The following is a 21,198-nucleotide window of genomic DNA, read 5'->3' on the forward strand; positions in this document are numbered from 1 at the left end:
GCATAGTTGTAAAAGGCGACGTAGTGCACGCGGATGATTCCTGGTAGAGTGGTCATATAGGGGTTGAAAAGCAGAGCAGAGAGGCAGGCGCCTTGGGGTACTCCAGGGTTCACAGCGTGAGCAGTTAAGACAAAAGGGGAGAGGAAAGTGACGCGTTTCCTGTTGCTGAGGAAGGAGGCAATCCATTTGAGTGCCGAGCCATGGATTTCTTGGGAGGGAAGGCTGTCGAGGAGAATAGAATAGTTAAGGGTGCCAAAGGCTGCTGACAGATCCAGGAGAATCAGCACTGCGAACCCTCAGTCTGTCGGGACCTTGAGATCATCCTATATCGAGATGTTCCATGGCGCGGCCTGAAACCTGATTGCGTGGGGTCGCGTGGTTTGTAGGATTCTACTAAGCGGTTGAGCTGGGAGTATGCAGCCCGTCAGTGAGTTTCGCAAGAAATCTGGTTTTGGAGATAGGCCTGTAATTCTTAGGGTCAAGGGGGTCGAGGGATGCCTTTTTTAGAAGGGGTGTGACATGTGCCATTTTAAAGGCCTCTGGGAAGGTGCCAGAGGTGAGGGAGTCGTTTAGTATGGACCTTGCTTGTTCTCCTGTGCAAGTAGAGGAGACTATTTATTTCAGAAGAGAGGTGGGACAGGGGTCTATAGGGGATCCGGAGGGGTCTGCTGCCGGATAGTAGATCTAGGAACTCGTTTCTCGAGATGGGTTGGAAAGAGTCAAAGGCTGGCATTGCGGTTGTCTGAGCGGCGGGGTCGGGAGGGGTTGGTGTGAGGCAGGGATTGAGGCTGCAGAGTTTGGTGTGAAGGGTTGCCGTCCTGTCGAGTGCAGTGTTGCAGAAATGTAGCGAGAGGGAATCGCAGAGCATTTGCGTCGGGGTGGTATGGGCAGAGGTGCAACTAGGTTTCACAAACTCGAAGATGATCGTGTGGAGTTCTTTGCTGCTGCCACAGTTCAGAATCTGTGTATTGTAATTGGCCTTTTTGGATCTCAGTTTTGTGATTATGGTGGTCGTGAGCGAACATAGATCTGCTAAGAGCGGTTTTAGATACTTGCCATTTGCGCTCAAGAGAGTTGTTTTGACTTTTGAAAGTCTTCAGGTGGGGCGTGAACCTTTTTGGGGGATGGTCCATTTCTTGAGGCTGCAGGGCGTGGGAGGAATTAGTGATTTTTTTAAGCCAGGAGTCGAAGGATCCAATGGTTAGGGTCTACCAAAGGTCAGTGACGTTGGGGGACAGTAGCAGGGCTTTGGCTAAGTCGCAGAGTACTTTCACTTTGTTCCAGCATTCGTGATCAGAGGTGAGGGCATGGTGAGTCGTTTGAGGGGCCGGTGTGTGGAAAGAAAAAGGGATGGTAGAGCGGTCTATCCAGACAAGGGGTTTGGGACCGGATATAGAGATGAGGTCATAGGTGCTAAAAATCGCATAAAGGGTGTACCCTCCTGAGTGAGTTGGACCTGTTATGTCGGGAGAGAACTGCCTCAAGCCTGTCGACCAGAGATTGGGTTATGGGGTTGTTGGCATATCGAACCAGTTATTGAAATCTCCCAGTAGTGTGAGAGGTGGGTGATTACCTGAATGGTAGCTATTGAGTCACAGTAATTGTTGGCAAAAAGTCTGTTGTATCCAGGGGGTCTGTATATGAGTAGGAAGCTATGAGTGAATGTTGATGGAAGCGAGTTTTACTAGAAGATATTCTCAGGTAGTGTTGCATGTCTGGGTTTCGACGCGTGAGATGGAGGAATGAGGTTTAAAGAGGATTGCCACTCTCTGCCACCTCTGGAAGGTCTGTTGTAAGCGATAAGCAAGCAGCCGGGGAGGAGGGTTGGGGGGCCTTGTGCGCAACTGGGCAAAATCATCCGAGAACCACGTTTTGGTGATAAAAATGAGGTAAGGATTGGCAGAGGATAGGAGGTCAAAGATGCTGTCGGTTTCTCGCCACGGAGCGGGTGTTGAAAAGGAGGTATGGGACTTAATGAGGGTAGGTGATTTTGATGACTCACATCAAAGGCAGTGCTCGGTGGACATGGGTGCCCAGTGAGATGGGAAGTGTTGTAGGCTCAGTCTGGGTGGTTGAGACTGACTCAGGAGCATGTTGGGGATCTGGATGCCTGTACTCTTCCAGGGTCAGGTGAGTGGGTTAGGTTGCTGGGGAGCAGGAAGAGGAGGCGGGGCGATGGTAGGTATGCGAGTGACGTGATGGAAAGGATCGGGGGGAGTGGTGCACGTGTGGTGAGGGGTTGTTTGAGGTTCGGGTTTGGATGGCACTAGGGGTTTAGGTGTAGTGGGTGAGAAGTCGAGAACATGGGGGTGGTAGGGGTGCGAAAGGATGGGAGGTTGAACCGATGGAGGCGAGGTGAAGTATGGAGAGTCAAGGTAGAGGGCCGGCCACCCTTTCTGTGTTGTGTGGGTTTCGCTGCCAGAGGGGTGCGGGAGAGGGTATATATGATATGGCATTTATAATGCGCCTATACACAAGTGTTTTAAGGCGCGAGGAGGGTCCGAGCGAGAAGCAGGTGAAGCAACTGTTTTAGAAAGAGCGAGATGTGCTACTTTCAGGGAAGGGAAAGGGTATGCAGGGGGAAGGTCTGTGGGCGGGGGTCGAGAAGGAGCAGAGCGGGTACAGGGCGGTGTGGGAGGTAAGGGTGAGAGGCTATCATTGGTGCGGATTGGTGGGGACCAGGCATTGCGGAGTTTGAGGGGTGCGGTTGTCCACAAGGGATTGTGCTGTCAAGGGGACGCAGTGTTTTTGAGAGAGAGGTGTTGGGGGGTGAGGAAGAGTGAGACTGAGGTAAGGGGAGTGCATGGGGAGCATGTCTGTAGTGGGGTGACTATGTTGGAGTGACACAGAGCATACACGAGTGGCTGTGTTAGTGCTGGTGTTGGAGGGGGATTGGCGGTGGCGGGGAGGGTTGCGGTGGGGGGATGTTAGTCTGGGGAAGGAGTTTGTGAGTGAGTGCAGAGAAGCTGTGGTAGTGTCGGGGGGGGACACGTGATGTTTTGAACACCAGAGAACTCCTCTGGCTTGTGAGCTTGAGATTGTGCGTGTTGTATGGTCGGGGAATAGGGGGTCGTTGTCAGTAGATGACTGGGGGGGGTCGAGGAGGAAGATTTGGTTGGTTGAGGTGTGTAGGATGAAGGTTTGAGGCATGAGGCAGTTGGTGTGCAAGAGCGCTCCTCTGATCTTGGAGAGGTGGAAAGAAGATTGGGGACGGGTGAGGGGGATCAGAGTGTATCGTCGTTCGGGGTCGACTGTGGCAGCCAGATGTGGGATAAAGGGAGGGTTCATGACGTTAGGTGCTAGAGTGGAGGTTATGCGCCAGGATGGGGGAGTTATGGGGGATGAGTATGGTGCAGAAGGATTGGTGATGAGGGGTCAGAGAGGCAGTCTTTGTTGATGTGGTGTCTCCATCCGGGAGGGGAGGTCATTCACGGATGTGGGATCGAGTAGTCTAGTAGCTGAACGGTGTTGGGGGGGAGGGGGGGTGTCAGAGTGGCTGCTCATCCAGAGGGAAGGGACGAAGATATCTGTCGGGAGGTACCAAGAATAAGAGGCAACAGAAAATGCAGTAGATGTAATAGCAGAGCCAATAATTGGGACACCTAGATAGAGGGAAAGGGCCTAACAAGGGGGATAACAGTAAATCCTATAACAGTAAATGCAAAAGCAGTAGACTTAATTTCATTGCCTAACAGTAAATCCTATAACAGTAGATGTAAAAGTAGTCGATGTAATTTCAGTGGCTAGATTTGGGACACCTGGATAGAGGGGAAGGGGCTTAACACGGGATACCACAGTTAATCCTATAACAGTAAATGCAAAAGCAGTAGATTTAATATCAGCGCCTAACAGTAAATGCAGTAACAGTCGATGTAATATCAGTGGCTAGATTTGGGACGCCTGGATAGAGGGGAAAAGGGCCTTACACGGGAGACAACAGTAAATGCAATAACAGTAACACCAATAGCAGCGTGATAGCCGTGCCTAGATTTGGGATTCCTGGGTAGAAGGGGGAAGGTCCTAATGCCTGGGGGCGGTACTAAGTATAATGGCAGCAGTAACGGGAACACAAAAGGCAAAAGAGCGAATTACGTAGGTAGTTTTTGGCTAGTCAAATCTAGTAGATGAAGGATTCGGACAGGAGGGTTTCAATGAGTTTCGCCGAGTTTGTACACTTCACAGGAGAGCAGCGGGTGTAGGTCTCCTACATGGTCGGTCGCTGCTGGTTGACGGCTGCAGGCACCACAGGCTAACATGGGCCAATGCGGTCTGGAGATGCCTCTTAAGGAGCTGGTATCCTTGATCTCTGGTCCTTCACCACGGAGCCTGCACTGGCAGGGGCTGCCCTGGGCTTGGGTTTCTGATGACCATTCAAGCGAGGGGGTGGGTTGGGAGGTGGCTGAAGGGAGAGAAACAGGGAAGTAGAGTGGGGAAGGGGGTCAAGGAGAGGAGAGCGCAATCTGGGGGTGGGGGAAATGAAAAATGAACCAAATCAACCAGGCTCAGTGGATTCAGACACTCGCCATTAAAACGCCATAAAAAGTGGAGTGCAGGCAGGGAGGCCAAGGCAGTAGGCCCGGCAACTGCTGTGGACCGGAACAATTGGGCGAGGGGTCGGCTTAGGAGGCAGGTGAAGCTACAAACTTATCTGCTTGGTATTAGGTAACTCGCCTCTTGGTATAGGTCTGTACTATACAAGTTGGTAGTGTGACTGAGCAGCCTCTCGAGGGGTAAATGTGAGCTGTAGAGCTGTACAAATGAAATCCGTGAATACAAGTAGCCAAGTAACACTTACACTCGAGGTTTCAATTATAAATAATGCATTTAACATCCATTTTTAAATAAGCGTTCTTTAAAAAGGCATTTCATGCAACAAGGTGAATATACTTTTAAAGTACTTTTCAGACTCAAAACAAGTTAGTGGATTATCTTTGGATATGCTTCTTATACAATTGCTACACCCTGAGGTGACTTCAATCACAAGGACAGTAATGTCACATTAGTTATACTGTGCAGATTCTGAGGTTGCAGAAAGGAAAGGAAAGGTTCAGGGAAGGAAAAAGGTTAAACAGTTTCCCAGTATATATGAGGACAAAAACATCTTCCAATGTAATCTGGATAAGCCTTTCCCAGCAGTACCAGTTTACACTAAGCTACCACCTATGAGGGACAACTAGTATCAAAGTCAATGGACTAGAAGTCAGTTGAAGCACAGTCTAGGGATCTGAGGCACTTCTTAAATCAAAGTCTTGCACAAAGTAATAGAGTTTGTAGAAAAATCACTTGTAGGGTCACAAGCTGTGAAGCCTGTGAAAAGAGTTGGAATCCACTCTAAAAGTTAAGCCACTGCAATGCCCAACGGAGAAAAGCACAGCTATAAGACAATGAGGTAAGTACCCCAAGCCTAAACAGTACTTCTGGTTTGAAGAAGCGTGGTCCAGCTGGATTCTGTCTTGCTAAAGTGGTGCAGACCCTGTGTTCCTGAGCCTCAGTCGTGGGGACAAGAGGGAGGACTCGTGTGGCGGTACTTGGGAGGTCGTCGGTAGCTATGGGCTCTTTTCGGTTAAGCAGCACTTAGTGGTCTTGGCGCTTAGCAAACAGCACTGCTGCGGATTTCGGATACCGGTCGGGCTTCCTTCACACCTTGGGTCCTCCGGATTTGGTTGTCCTGCTTCTGGAGGCTCCTTAGACTCCAGGAGCTTCTAGTCGAAAACACGACCTCTGGCAATGGGCTTCCGAAGCAACCGAGAGGTGATGGTCCAGTGAAGTTCATCTCGGGGTTACTTGGTCCCACTAACCCAAGGGTGAAGTTGTTCCGTCTGGAGCTTCTCTGTCGAGGTGAAAAAGGAGTTCAGCACAGCAGCAAGGCTTCACCCGGCAATTCAAAGGTCCAGGAGGATGCAGCCAGCTTTGTTCACTGTTTCTTTGTCGCGTGTTTCTCGCAGTGGTCGAGACTGCCCCTTGTCCCAAAACCCTCGCATATTAAGCAGAGTTCTACCGTGCATGTACAGCCTAGGCTGTCGATTACACATCAGGGTGGCTATCCTGAAAAGACAGCCAGCCAGCCAATCAACACTAGTTGCAGTCAGGCATTCCTAGAGACAAAGGACAGGGGAGTTTCCTGAACCTCTCTCACATTCTGCCCTTCCAGTCACAAGGGCTCAAGCCCGCCAAAGGCAAGACATGGGGCTCAAATCTGTCTCAACACACAGAGTAAAACCCAAGAAAGACCTCACGAACGGAAAATGGCGAAAAATGAAGACGGGGGCCATTTTGAAGAAATGGTCATCCATGGTTGCTGTACTGCAGCTTCTGAGGGTTCAGCCTGCGGTAGAAAAGCACAATGGTAGGTAAAGTAAACCACTGCCATTTAAAGTAGTGAAGGTAACATTCACATGTTACATGATAATGTAGGATAAGAGGCTACTAGGTATCCCCCCTCTTCCCCCCCCCAGCACTCCACCTAAAATGGTGTGTGCTGGAGCTACAAAGGGAAAAGGTAAGTCAATTCAATTTCACTTTACTATTCTTGTAAACAGTAGTTTACCCAAGAAAGGTATTTAAACCTTAGGAGAAATCTAATCGGATTTCACAGTGACACTGCACTGAAGTTGCTGTGTGTCACTATACAAAAAGCTGATGCCTATGGAGTTTGTCAGACTGCAAAAACAGTGAAAACACAGAAATCCAAATCAGGTAAAAACACATGAGAGGGTGACAAAAAGTTCTCGCTCAATCCAGGGTTAAAATTAAAAAGTCCTAAAGCCCAGCAAAAGAGCTGGGGGTTTCTAAGGTTGAAGGGAGTTGACACATAAATAAGAATTCTCCCTACCAGTTTGGAAGGCTATATTTGGGAATGTTTGGTTGAAAAACACTATATAGGCCTGTATGATCTTTCGTTGGCAAAAAAAAGGGTTAAGTGTGTGGTGACTAATTGCATTAGCCCCTCACCCGCCCCCCTCCGCCACCCATGGCGTACACTTGCTCTCACTGTAGGGTCTTAAACTTGATTTTTTAAAGGAGTTTTATGAAGTAAGATTACTGTTGAGCTTTCTTTCAAGTTGTACAAATGCATTTATTAACAAATGCTTCAAGGACACGCTGTCCATGTCTGTGGCAATGAAGTAGTAAAAACATGCAACACACTTTCCTTAATACTGGAGCAATTGAATACACATTACTAGAACAATGTTTCTGGGTTTTGTTTGTCACAAGAGGCTTTATTTTCTTGTAGTGACATATTCTACTGTAGTGAAACATATTTCATTCCTTTCCAGACCAAGTCTAAGTGACAGTGACAGCGACACAAGTGAAGACTCCAGCCACCCTGGTCGGGAGCCACCAGCCCCCCAGAAAATGCCCCCTGTGAACAATAAGGTATGGAACTCCATGTACAGCTTTCTTCTTTCTAACCACTGTTTTAGTTAACATCTACATTTCAACTGAAAGAAATGCACAAATCTTTTCTCCCAATTCAGAATTTGTTCTCATCTCTGATAAACGATCACCAGCTCACCCAGCCATCCAATCTGCTACACTGTGCAAAATATCACCATTTAGATACACCAGTAGGTCTGTTTGAAACAAGGCCAACACCAGTGTTTTTAGTGCTAGTCGGCATAATGAACGAACTTTGAAAAATGCCTTTTATTGCAACTAGTCATGGAGGGGTGTACTTGTTTGTCTTTCAAATTATTTAGGAAATAATCTGCAATGCGAGTTAGATTTTGATTATCGTTGCCTGATCACAGCCACACAGTTCCGAAGTCTAGGTACATTTTCATCCCCTTTAACTTGCATTAAGAAGTGCTTCAATAAATATCTAGGTGTAAACTAGTTTAACAATGTTGAGTTCATTCTTGTACTAATTAAGAATATAGTAGATCCTCCATATGTCCGTAGATCTATTTCCGCCTCCCTTCAGCCCACCAATTGTCTTGGGACTTCATACCCGTTTAGGGAATGGTCTAAAGTGCTTGCTATAGTACCAAAGGGAACCCTGAGAGGTTTGCATAGCGTTGATCTGGTACTCTTCGCCCACCTGCAGCCTAAGGGGCTGCTGGGGGAGCTTTATCGTGTTTATGCTTCATTCCCTCTCCCAGTGAGAGACCCATCACTTTTTGGTGGCCTTCTGGACTTTTTTCTATAAATCTTGAATGAGTGATGCCTTTTCCCACTCATTCATTCTTATGGGCTCGGTCTTTTGGAACTCTGTTCTGTGTTTTACTTTGTCTATGGAATCTACTTTCCTCCATATCTGTTTTAAGGCATTGCATCTGTGTTTTACTTTTGAAGCACACAGCTCCTTATGGACAGTGTTGCTGGGAAACTTTTGGGTTCTCCTTTGAGATTATTTCTATATCCTAAAGTGAGAGATTGTCACACACCACCGTATGTGGAGTGCCAGGGGGATACTTAATATCCCCCTTCTCTCTGCTACTCCTGTGACCTTTTAGTCACATAGACAACCTTCTAGTTATGGCTGGTGGCAGTGGAAGTGTTCTACCAACTATTGTTATTTTCTACCGCAGGCTTGTTCGTAGCCCGGTTGTGCACAATCGCGTCACCCAAATAACTAAATTGGTGTCTCCTTTCCTTTTTCACCATTTATCGCGTGGTTGTTGTTGTTGTTCAGCCCATCTACCTTATTGGAAGGGGGGTGGGTCTGTGTGAGTTTTTTGCCTTTGGCAGGAACCTTTGAGTGCCCCCGCCTAGACTCCAGTGTGTCTGGACCGGCAGGAAGTGGGGGAGGAGTTTTTCACTCCCATGCTCTTTGTCTGCCAGAGTGCCTGAATGGAAATAGCTCCTACTGGGCATCTGGCTGTCCTGATCCGAAAAGTCGCTCCAGAGCGTTGGAGTGCACATTGAGGTGTCCAGGGTCTCTTACCTCTGACCCAAGCTGCTGCTTTTGTCCCTTTAGTGAGTCCTTTAACAGGGTGTCCAACGTTGGTTGTATCTACTTGCTTCTTAGAGACTAGAGAATATCCACAGGAGTTTTCGTACTGCTGTTTACCAAGACTTTGAGCCCTCTCCAAACTGCCTTTAGCTAGGATTGTGTTTTGGACTTAAAAAGCCTTGCTGTACAACGAAACTGCCTCTAGAACCTTCAGCCCTGCTAGTATTACACTATTCAACTATGTTCCTTCCTAAGTCGTTAAGAACTACCCAACCCCAACTCTATTCAGCCTTCCTCATTTCTCCCACAAACACTGCTTCTTAAAAGCTGTAAGACTCCCTCCTCCAATAACTCCATCAAAGTACACCCCAACCCTGCCCTAAACGTACCTGCATACCCAACCAAACATAGACATGACAACAACGGCGCAGGAACCACAGTCCTCGCCACTGGTCAGAGAAACGAAAGACAGAGATAGGACAAAAAATTATCCTTAAAACCAAAACCATAGGTCAGCCTCCCATTCTGACGACCAAATCCACACCAGCACCTGTACAACTAACCTAACTGACGCAATTACTACTACCCAGTTGAATCGGACTAAGAAAAATTATTTAACAAGGCCTACAACTAAACCCTCCCAAACCATAATTAAAATGAAACTCAACAGGGACAAAAACTGCAACATACCTGTACACATTAAGGGAGCCCTTACCAACGTCTGATCTAGTCCAGCACATGCCCTGAACATATCTGACCTCATCACCACCAATGACTTGGACTTTATAGCCATAACTGAAACCTGGCTGCAGCAGGCCCATCTCTGGCCCTTTCCTAACCTGATGGCTACTCGATCATTAGAAAGGATACAACCACTGCGAAAGGAGGCAGCATTGCTTTAATCTCCAAAATTAACCTCAACATCAGAGAAATACCTAATGTTCCTTTCCTGTCTGGAGAACTTCTGTCCACCAGAATTACCTTCTCTGACACTGCCTCACTAACATTACATCTTATCTACAGGCCTCCAGGCCCTACCTCCTCCTTTGACGAGGACATGGGTGCCCTACTGGCCACAGACATAAAACCTACATCCAAAGTCCTTATCCTCGGAGACTTAAACCTAGGACTTAACGGCTCTGACACCCAAGCCACAACCTTAGCCAATACTATTCAAACACAAGGCTTCGCTTTGCGCTCCTCAGGCCCAACTCACGTGAAAGCTTGCACAATTCACTGGCTCGCGAACCATAATTGCATCACACATATATCCAACAACAATCCTTGCCCTGGTCTGACCATAACATTATACTATTCTCGCTCAGCACCAATACACATGCTCGCACATCTACACCCATTGTACCAGCAACCCAAACTCGCAACCATCGCAACATCACACCGGACAACGTGCTTCCACTACTCTTGCTTCTCGCCACACATACCTAGAATACTGCTGATCCCTCCTCCTTGGTAGCCATGTATAACCAAACTATGGAGGCAGCTATAGACATAGTGGCACCTATGGGCAAATGCAAAGCTAAATCTAAATCACATATCACCGTTGGTTCACCCCAGAACTCGATTTACGAAACAAAAAAAGGAACGTAGAAAGTAATTGAAGGTTTACCCTTCCATCTGGGATCCCATTTCACATGGTTGATTGACCCACAAGCATCCCATTTTTCAAATGTTTTTACAAATGGGTGCTTCTGCTAACCTCCCTCTGGTTTGGCACCAGAGGTTTCACTAGACTGACCTGGTTTCCCATGGTATTTACCCTTGTTATGTTTGTGGACCTCTTTTGGATGGGAGGTTTTAGAATTCTCTGTCATCTTTCTTGTGCTGCTTCCCCTCATTTTTGTGAGTGGCACCAGAATCCTTGAGTGGCCCTGTTGGCAACCCACAAGTCAGCAGCTTTTTCTAGCTTCTTGGGATCAATCTCTTTTGAGTCAGCCAGGTGTTGTCTTGGCTCAGGAGAGTAGGCATCAAAAATAGACTCAAACAAAAATAGATTTCTCATTCCTTCAAAGAAGTTCACTCTGTAACCCTTAACCCAACTATCTAAGTTTTTAAGAAATTCACACACCCAGTTAGCCCAAGGGGTATCAGCAGTCTTTTCTAGGGTCCTAAACCACTTAAGGTACTGGGAAGGCGTTTTCCCAAATCTAGCTATCAAAGCTAGCTTCACATTTTCATGCTCCAATCTTTCAAGTTCCCCACCTCCATTACAGCATCAGTTGCGACCTGGGAGAGCCTAGACAAAAGCCAAGGAATTAACTGATTCCCTGTGAAACCCTGAATCCCATAGTTGTATTCAAAAGCACCCAACCAATCCAAAATATCAAGCTTTGCATCATACATACTCAATGCTTCTTTAGGCATGTGAGGTCTCTTTGGACTGGAAGACCTAGAGGACTCTGGGATAGAAACATTGTCATGAGACAATTTCTTCATTTCAAGAGCATGTTGCATTTTTCCATGTCCCTTAGTTTGATGTCCTGATGTTTGGTTTAAGCTTGGATTTGTAACCTTTTGAATTCTAACTCAAGTCTCATTTTCTCAAGAGACACACATTCTGGGCTCAGTGATGGACTTTGTGGGGTCCCTGTGGATACAGGTTGAGGCAAAAGGGCCTGCTCTTCAACAATATTAGAGTTAGACTCTAATTAGAATTATCATCCATTATCATTTTCCACATTCCCTGGGTTAGTAGTTGTGACAGGCCTACTACCCAAACTTTGATTATTCAACAGTCTTGCAATTCATTTTTCTTTCCTTTAACAGGGAGATTCCTGATTTTACACATTTCTTTGAATTGCTCTACTGTTAAAACGATCAGGGCTTCCTGCCTGAAGTTATCCATATCTGGCATGTTATAATTGCTTTTCTAGTGGAGCTTAGCCTTGTGAAGGGTTTTAGTTGAACAAAAGCAAAGTAAATTCTTAGTGTAACAACTCTACAATGGATCTTCACTGCCTGCCACCAGTGTTAGGCAAGATTGTATGCAGTACCCTTTGGGTGCACTACAATAACCCTGACCTCCTGGAAATAGGAACTCAACCTTTGGTATAAGTCTGTACTACACAGGTTGGTAGGATTGAGCAGCCAGGCTTATTTCAAGAGGGGTCAATATGAGCTGTAGAGAAGTTAGAGTTTCACAGTGACAAGTATTCAAATAAACACTCACACTCAAGGTTTCTTGAATAAACAATTAATTTATCAGTCAGTTAGAGTAAGCCTTCTTCAGAAGGGAGCAATATAAATGTAACACACATATACACTCCAAAACTACACACTCTTAGTTTCGAAATCAGTAAAGACCCTTTTGGGATGGCCCACAGTCGCAACCTACACCCTCAAGTGACTTCAATAGCTAAGGTCCTGGGGACATTAATATCTTACTGTTGCATTTAGAACATTCTTAGGAATTGGTCAAAGGAAAAGGTTATTGGAACAAACAAGAGATCACAAATATTCTTAGGCAGGCAACTACTTTCGGATTCCCTAAGCAGAGTCATTCAGGGTAATAGGTTAAGCCAAAGTCAATGGGCAAAAGTCTTATATGAGCTGAAGCACTTCTCGTAGATAAGTAAGAAAGGTCTTTGCACAATGTTTTAGAAGTCTTTGAAGAAAAGAAGAATCAATGTAGGGCCACAAGCTGTTTAGGCTTGTGAGTAGTAGAAGATGCAACTCTACAATAAGAGGTAAGTTCGCTTAGACTGTACAGTACCTTTGGATTGAAGAAAAAGTGCAGCAGATGACTACGGTTCCTGTGCAGCTCTGCAGATCTCACTGTTCCTTGGCCTCAGTCGTGGGGACAAGAGGAAGGACTTCTGGGGACTCCTGCACTGCAATGGGACGGTCACCACTCGCAACCGGCAATCTTCAAACAAGTGGCATTTCGATGTTTCAGCTCCTCGCGACACCGCAAATAGCAACACTGCGGTTCCTGGCTGTCGAGCTGGACTTTCCTTGCTTCTGGGGGTCCTCATTCTGTTGAGGGCGCTCAGGCTCAGTCAGTCCTGCTTCCTGGGAGTCCGGAGGATCTTCCTGGAGCTCTTGGCCAGCTTAAAAGCAATGCACAGAGTCTAGTGTTACTCTCCCTGGCTATTCGGTTTTCAGCAGCAACTCTGTGGAAATTCAACCAGCTCCGTGAAAATGTCCAGGTAGCTTACTTTGGAGTTCTTTGGTCCGAGCAACTCAAAGGGAGAAGTCGTCGTTGCAGGTGCTTCTGTCTACAAGAATTTGGAGTTTCAGCACAGCAGCAGGGCTTCACCGGGCAAACCAACGGTCTGGGAGTTGCAGCAGGTCTCCTCTTCAAGTTCTTCGCTTCCTTCGTCCAGTGGTAGACTCTGCCTTCCAAACAAAAGCCTTGCCTTTTATTCAGTTCTCTTCCATTAATTCTAGCCTAGCTGTCAGTCGCCCAGCAGGGTGGCTGTCCTTGCCGGACAGTCAGCCGGCCAATCATCACAGAGTGCCTTTGTGTCTCCTCAGAGACTAAGCACAGGGAGTTTTGGGTGCCTCCCTCACTTCTTGCCCCCGCCAAACACCCTGGAGCCAGCGGTGGGCTTCACTCATGAATCTCACCAAAGGCAGAGTGAACAAAGGGACCAAACCTGATTTGGTGCGCAGAGTAAATCTCAAGAAGGACCTATCCACAAAGAAATGGTGAAAAAAGAAGACCGGGCCATTTTGACAAAAATGGCACCCTTGGGTGCTTTACTGCAGCTGCGAAAGCAGCCCGCGGTAAATGCACACCACAGTAGTTAAAAGTAAACCACTGCCACCAGCCATTCATTGAGGAAAGGGTAACACAAACATTTTACATCAGAAGCTAGACAAGGGGGATTCTAAGTAACCCTCCAGCACCTCATTGTAAGATAGTGTGTGCTGGGTCTAGAAAGTTACAAATGGAAGTAAAGTCAATTTCACTTTACTGCTCTGGGAAACAGTAGTTTATCCCAGAGAAGGTATTTAAACCTTGGGGAAATCTGGAAGACTTCCCTTTGCCACTGCACTGAAGGTGCTATGTGACACAATGTAAAAGATGATGCCTATGGATTTTGCCAGGCTCCATAACCAAAAGAGAGAGAGTTCAAACATCACATTATAATACATGAGAGAGTGGGGAAAAAAGGGTCTCGCTCAAGTCCTCAAAATACAGCAAGGTTGCTGGTGGTCTCCTAGGTGGAGGGAATTGGCACATTTCTGAGAATTCTCCCTAACACCTGCATATAGAGAATGCCAACTCTAGCTCCAAAGAGCTTTTCTCAGTTTTGAGAGAATTAGAATCACCCTCACAGCCCCAGACCTCTGCACCAAAGACCAAGTCTGGTGTGAAAATGCACAAAAGGCCCTGATGGACAAAATCTCATCCCCCCAACTCAAAATCAATAATAATAAAAAAAAATGAAACTTAACTCCCCCGCCCAACCTACGATGGAACTTAACTCCCCCAAACCATTCCCTAAGTTACAGTTCTCACCCATTACCTTAGAGGAGACTACAAAAATCATAAAAGGCCTGAAACCATCACATTGCCAAGGCGACATCTGTCCTGCTATGCTAATCAAAGATTGTGCTGACAACTTGGCAGCATTCATCACTTCACTTATAAACAAACTATTAGTCACTAATAAAGTACCAGACAACTTAAAGGAAGCCTGGGTTTTGCCCTTACTGAAAACACCTTCCTTAGGCCCTAATGTACCAACTTATTACAGACCTATTACGACCATGCCGGCTAAAAATACTAGACAGGGTCGCATATGTACAAATCCAAAACTACCTAGAAACACACCTGCTGGGCCTTTGCCAGTTAGGCTTCTGTCCAGGGCATGCCACGGAAACGGCCCTGGTAGACCTAAAAACCCAAATGGATCAGTTAAGAAACCGAGGCGCCCTAGCCATCCTTCTCCTCTTGGACCTCTTGGCGGCATTCGATCTTGTAAATCACAAAATCTTATGCTGTCACCTAGCGAGCAACACCCACTTTTCCGATGACGCCATAGCTTGGGTCAAATCGTTCCTCTCAAACAGCTGAGAGCTTTCTCATCCACGGCACGGCTCGCCCTACCCCGGTCACATGTGACGTGCCTCAGGAATCATACAGTATAGGTATTGGGTAATAAAATTGTGGCAAAAATTTAGCCGGTAAAAATAATTGCTGCAAAAATGCTGTGTTTTGACCTGGTAAAGGTATACCCCATTATACCATTTATGAGGAGTGGGGGGGCCCCCCCGCTCCCTTTAAATGACATAATGGGTACAGGGGTTGCGGGGGTGTCCCCCGCATCCTTCACATGATTGTGGCGGCAAAACCACAGCATTTTTACCACTATATTTTGTATACAGAGCTATTTTTGACGCAATGTTAAGATATGGGACCACAATGTAGAACGCATTCACGAAAACTCTTTGATAAACTAGACAGTTTGGGTGTCACATATACAAATTATGCTGACACCCAAATACTAATTCCTGTCACAGGGCACTAAGACACTGACTCCGAGGCCCTAAATGCAATTTACCACACCCTCCAAGCCTGGATGGCCCAAAACAAGTTTAGGCTTAATGACGATAAGACTGAGATCCTGATCTTAGGCACCCCAGCGAAACTCAGACACTAGGAGTCTACCCTGACTCTTCACTTACCCTCTCTCGGCAGGTTAACGTCATCACCTCAGCATCTTCTCATACTGCCGAACTCATCACTGCCTGCAGACCATATCTTACTGTGGAGAACCGCAATAACTTTGGCAAGAGCACTAATCCTCTCCAGGATAGAGTATTGTAACGCTATCTTCGCAGGCTCCTCCTCCGAAAACATTAAGACTCAAGATAGTTCAGAAAAACGCTATCAGAGCGGCACTCAATATCCCGGTTACCAGTCAGACCACATTAAATTCAAAGTACTTGCGCTTTCTCACAAATGCCTATCTAACATTGCTCCCTACTACCTGTCACCCTGATCTCTAAAACCCAACAAGCCAGACCCACCAAATCAGCCTACCTACGGCAATTGACCAGACAGAGATATAAAAGACAAAAAGCTGGTGGCTCCAGCTTTCCCGTCATGCCGGCTAACTACTGGAATTCCATGCCCACGGAACTAAGGATGGACCCCTCACTGCGGTCTTTTCGCAAGAAATTTAAAACCTGGCTTTTCACACAGGATCTCAAGCACCATCCTCCCTACCCATAGGAGTCAGTGGTTCGCCCCTCTGATTGGTCACTTGCTATCCTGCACCTATGTGTCATCTGATCTTGGCCTCTATTCATTCTGCACAAACACCTTACCCCACTTGTAACTGTAGTGTATCATTGTACTGTACAACTATGTAATTGACTAGTAAAACTAAGTATCACTTGTAACCATATTCTTAAGTTTAAGCGCCCAGATGCCTGAGGGTTAGGAGCACTATACAAATGTAATAAATACATTATCTTATGTGGTTTTGCAGAGAAAATTTACTTACTGGATTTCTTCCAAGTTTCGCAGGTGCGCGTTATTACAGATAGTATGATATAACTGTCATTACTCGTAAAAGCTGTAACAATTGTTAACGCAAGCAACTACAAACTAAGTAGTGGCTAAAGTATTCCTACGTTTTTTGGTTTAATGTATGGAGTATTTAAAAGTGATTCTTGTGTTTGTATGATCTATATTTTAAATGTACTTTTATTGTGTATGTGTTTCTTTGATGTGTATTACTAACTAGGTGCAGTGTACTTGCCTACAGCTCACATTTTCCTCTTATGGAACCTTGGCAGAGTGGTAGAGCAGTCAAGCTCATGATGAGTAGTACAGGCTAATACTAAGTCGGTGGAATCTACAAACCATTGGGATAGTTTTGTAGAGTCAACCCAACAGTGCACTTTGGGAAAACTCCCCTAACGGGGGCTGTCTAATATACAATTTGTGAACCTACTGTGGTAGGTCAAGAGGAGTCGTCGCCCAAGTGGTGGGCTTTCAGCAGTACAATTTTATTTAAATAACCAGGCCTATATATATCTGTTCTAAGGCTTTTCCATACCTAGCACAAAACTAATGCAGGGTGCTTGTCAATCGTGTAGTCCAAAAACAATAGTCTCTCCTCTGTGCAAAACGAATCTGTCCTGACCCTACCACTAAACTAAACCAAAAAGGGGAACAGGAGAATGACGCCCTTCTCCTGACAGCCTTGCTCAGCCTTAGTAGGCTTTCTTAAAATAGCTTTTCGCGATTTCTTACACCAGTTATTTTAGTACTTCCAGGGAATTTTTCCACCTCCAGGGTTGTCCCCTTTTCTTCCTGTACAAATCCAGTGAGGGTTCTGACCCTTGCCCTTCTTGGAAACTTTCAGTGTCTTTCTCACTCCATGTATTGAGGCTTGCTCTTCCTCTAGCATGAGGTCTTGCATGGATTCAGATGCTCATGAAAATTCCCTCAGTTCTTGGTAAAAAAGAAAGCAGTTTAGCTTTAAACTTAAAACTGCTTGTCTCCTCTATAGGCTATCGGTGTCTTTTTGGTAATACTGCCCCCAGCCAATGACCCTCGTCCTCCTAAGCTCCACCTCTGGTGGCATCTTCAGATTTTACCACACATTTCTAGTGTCGGGGGCCCTTGTGCTTAGCTCTTTGAAAATAGTCAAGTTTTTTTGCAGTTTTTTCACATTTTTTCAGAAGATCTCTTCCATCTATTCTTCGTCTAACGTCACACAGTGACTACTGGCAGTGGGACCCATTGTCGGCGAAGATCTTCGAGCCATCGTTGGATCATCAACCCGTCTTGACGTTGGCTTATGCTACAAAGAGTCTCTTCAGGACCTAAGAGCGCTGTGGCCTGAAGAACATTTTTGTCGAGGACTGGCACCTGAAGTGCCTCTTTCTTCACCCAGACAATGACACGAACGGATGCAACATTTGCCAATCCTTCTCGTCGAAGACCAAACTGGATAGCCAGCGGAGGTTGGTGACATGGATCGAGGAGGGGGAAGGCCTTCGGGTGCAGTCATACCTCATCCATGACCGGCAGGGCCTCTGAGCGTACTTCCTCTGGTAAGAAGAGGATGAGGTACTTTGAGGATGCTTCCTCTGTGAATATCCAAAAGAAGGTGAAATCCAACGCTCCATCGGCACCCTTGTCAATGGCCTACAAAGATGCGGGACCAAGTTCTGGAAAGGTTCAGTCCCTGCAACCGACCCAGTTGACGGTTAGTGTGCCAGCTGGTGCATTGCCTCAATCAGCAAGGAAGTTGCTGACACTGTCCAAGCATAAGAGTGGATCTTCGAAGGTCCCGTCACCAGCCCCGCCGTTGTCGACTGTCAGCGACGTGAGCCCTGTCACCCCTTTGAGGAAAACGAGTTCCTTCAGTGACAGGGTGTTGACTGCCTCGCCCAGGGTCTTGCTGCCTCCTAGACCTCCGTCGTCGGTCCCGACCACAATCCCGTAGACAGCTGCACCTACCTCTATGCTGCATGCTCCTGTCTTTCTCTCTTTCCTGAGAGAGACTGATCGGGTGCAAGAGTTGCATCCAGCTCTAGTTTCTGCTCGGGCCTACCAAGGCTGTCCCTCTGGCTCCTTTGGATTCCCCCAGGAGATCAATACATATCTGCACCAGTTCTGAGGAGGATCTGTCTGAAGATTTTTACTCAAGAGCAGGAAGGGGACCAAGGACCCCTGCCTCATGATGGATCACCGTCCCATGAGCCTTACCAGTGGTTTTGCCCTCCAACGGACTTCAGCCCGGCTCCACCACATGCACCAGCTCCTACATTTGGACCACAGGACATGTCCCTGGACATTTTAACCACCTTACTTCTGTTTGTGGCAGAGATTCAGCAATGGCTGCCTGCTGCTCCTGTGCGTGGTCCAGCCAGAAGTACTCTAAGGCCTCCTCGGTGTCAGCTGACACAGCCCCGTAGGGCACCCATTACCCCTAAACCAGTTCTAGGGGCCCTGCCCCCTGTAGTGGAGTCAGTTCAAAGAGATGCTGGCACAGACGACACAACGGGCGCTCAGGTGGATGAGTAGGACTATGTTCCCTCAGATGGGTAACTTCTGGATATCAACGAGCCTGCCAAGGCTTCACCCCAGGACAAGATTGGATTCTTCCACTCCATCTCGAAGGTGGCCAAGCTCTTCAATCTGGTGCCAGAGGAGATGGAAGGCTTCCTTTTTCAAAGGAGAGAGTCTGCAGAGAAGACTATAGTTCCGGTCCCGTTGCTGGACGTTTTTTGGGAAGATGGCTTGTGTTGGGGAGAATTTTCAGTTCCTGTGCGAATTCCCTTTATTCTTAGAGCCCAGCCCCAGCCCTTTGCTGCACTTCTCATGTAACTTACTAACTTGAATGGCTGGTGGCAGTGATTTCTTTTTACTACCTTTTTTGTACAATGCATCTGCAGTCTGGATTTTTCAGCTGCAGTACAGCACCCATGGGTGACCATTTTTCCAAAATGGCCCCTGTCTTGTTTTTTCGCCAGCCCGAAACTTCACTGGCCTTTGTAGGCATGCCTTGCCGAAACCAGATCCAACTGGGCGGGTTGCTGTCCTAGAGGACCACCACCGGCCCCACCCCACTGTGTGATGGACAGGTTAGTGCGGTGAATGAGGATTTTACATATAAGGCAAGTGTTTTGGGACTGGAGGCAGAGTCGACGAGTGAAAAATCAAATCCGACTCAGAGAGAAGCCAACAGCACCTTCCAGGACTGCAAAAGCACAGGAGAAGCCTTGCAGATGTGCTGACCCAGTTTTCCCATCGACAGGGAAGCTCCACCAAGGATGACTTTCTCCCTTAGGCTGGTGCGACCAACTAACCTCATCACATGCTTAGTTCTGGGCCAACCCCTGTGTCACTCTGACCTTCCTGGGCTGCAATTTCCTACACAAGGTACATGGACCACCGACAAGTGCAACGTCTTCCGAAGGACGAATCCGGCTGAAACTTCCCAGGCATCCATGCGAGTTTACAGATGCAAGAAATCTTCGTCCAGAGGCACCTCACCAGAGTTCAGGACTGAGGAAATTCCAACTGGGGATATTTGTTCCTCTTTGGGACTGAGACAAAGGCATCAAAACTACAAAGTGGGATGCTTAAATGAGTGGAATCCATTGCTGCAGAGTCCCTCTCGAGAATGCTGCTGCAGAAGCACGCCAGGCGTCTTTCCTTTCGTCACCACGAACAAGGTCCAGGAACAAGGGTGTGCTTCGCTACATCAAGAAGTCCACTGGAACATCTGCTTCAATTTGAAGGTACTGTAGGGTTTCAGCTTTAACCACCTTTAGCCAAATCTAGTGCATCCTAGCTTGGGGGAGTGCTCCTTTTTATCCTCTTTGCTTCTGCCTACACACCCACCCAACCCCTCCCCTGCTGAACTGTTCTCTCTGCACTGTGCAACTGGCCTACCCTGTTACCCTGGACCCAGGTACCTGCTCACCCTGCGACCCTCCCGCATTGCATCCATGCCACCCATTGCACTAGGGTCTGTATCTGTACATATTCAGTCCCCCGCCGCTCTTTTCCCTTCCTGCACTTATCAGACATAGCCTGTCTGCTGCCTTAAACCCAGCGCTTGGCACTTGCTTGCTGCACTACTACGGTTTGTTGCCTTTATTATTTATTTTATTTATCATATTTATCGGTTTTCTCCTTTGCTCTGCACTTGTCCCCCTCCCATGCACGTTTCCCCCTCTCCCATGCACTTGCACATTCCCAATGGCACTGTGCCTAGTAACATGGTTGTTTTTGTTCTCTCCTGTTCCCCCTCCCTTACCTAGCTCTGAAACACTTGTGTACGAGCGCAATATACATAAAATATCTATCATTTTTGAATTACTGCAATTCAGTTGTGCAGGCATAACAGCTTGGGCACCTCCAGTAGGCTCTCTTGAGCGCCTGAATTTTTCTTCAATGAAGTGACTATTCAACTAACTTTTTCTAAGAAGAATGCATCAGAACTAGAACTGTTAAATTGACTTTGGCTGTCCTGGCTCCCTAAAGGCATCCCTTCTGAACCCTACTGGCTTTGGCAGTGCTTGTTCCATATAAAGGTTTTAATTTGTTTACACGCTTATTACTGGTCGGAATACTTCCTACATCATGCTAAGTAAGAATTGGTGTAGTCACTCTGGGTGAGACTAAACAACTTATCTGCTTGGTATTGGGTAACCCACCTTACTCTTACGTCCCGTCCCTTTTCTGCCATACTGTATGGGCCTCCCTCGCGAGGGACGGGAGACGGAACCTTTTTTCACCAGAAAAAATCTTCGTCCACTTTAAATTTAGAGGCGCACGGGGGCGCAGCCCTTGGAGCATGCTT

General features: G+C 46.9%; 1 protein-coding gene across 2 annotated transcripts in view; it reads left to right on the forward strand.

The window, feature by feature from the left end:
* The window catches only part of MLLT1 (MLLT1 super elongation complex subunit), an 870,086-nt gene that overhangs the window by 763,900 nt on the left and 84,988 nt on the right, over nucleotides 1-21,198 (forward strand). For both annotated transcript variants that reach the window (XM_069649554.1, XM_069649553.1), the window contains exon 9: nucleotides 7,278-7,377. In XM_069649554.1, the coding sequence (XP_069505655.1) occupies nucleotides 7,278-7,377 (100 nt within the window). The remainder of the gene's footprint in view (nucleotides 1-7,277; nucleotides 7,378-21,198) is intronic.

Source organism: Ambystoma mexicanum, chromosome 1p (genome assembly GCF_040938575.1).
Source record: "Ambystoma mexicanum isolate Mex_15411 chromosome 1p, UKY_AmexF1_1, whole genome shotgun sequence".
Lineage (NCBI taxonomy): Eukaryota > Metazoa > Chordata > Amphibia > Caudata > Ambystomatidae > Ambystoma > Ambystoma mexicanum.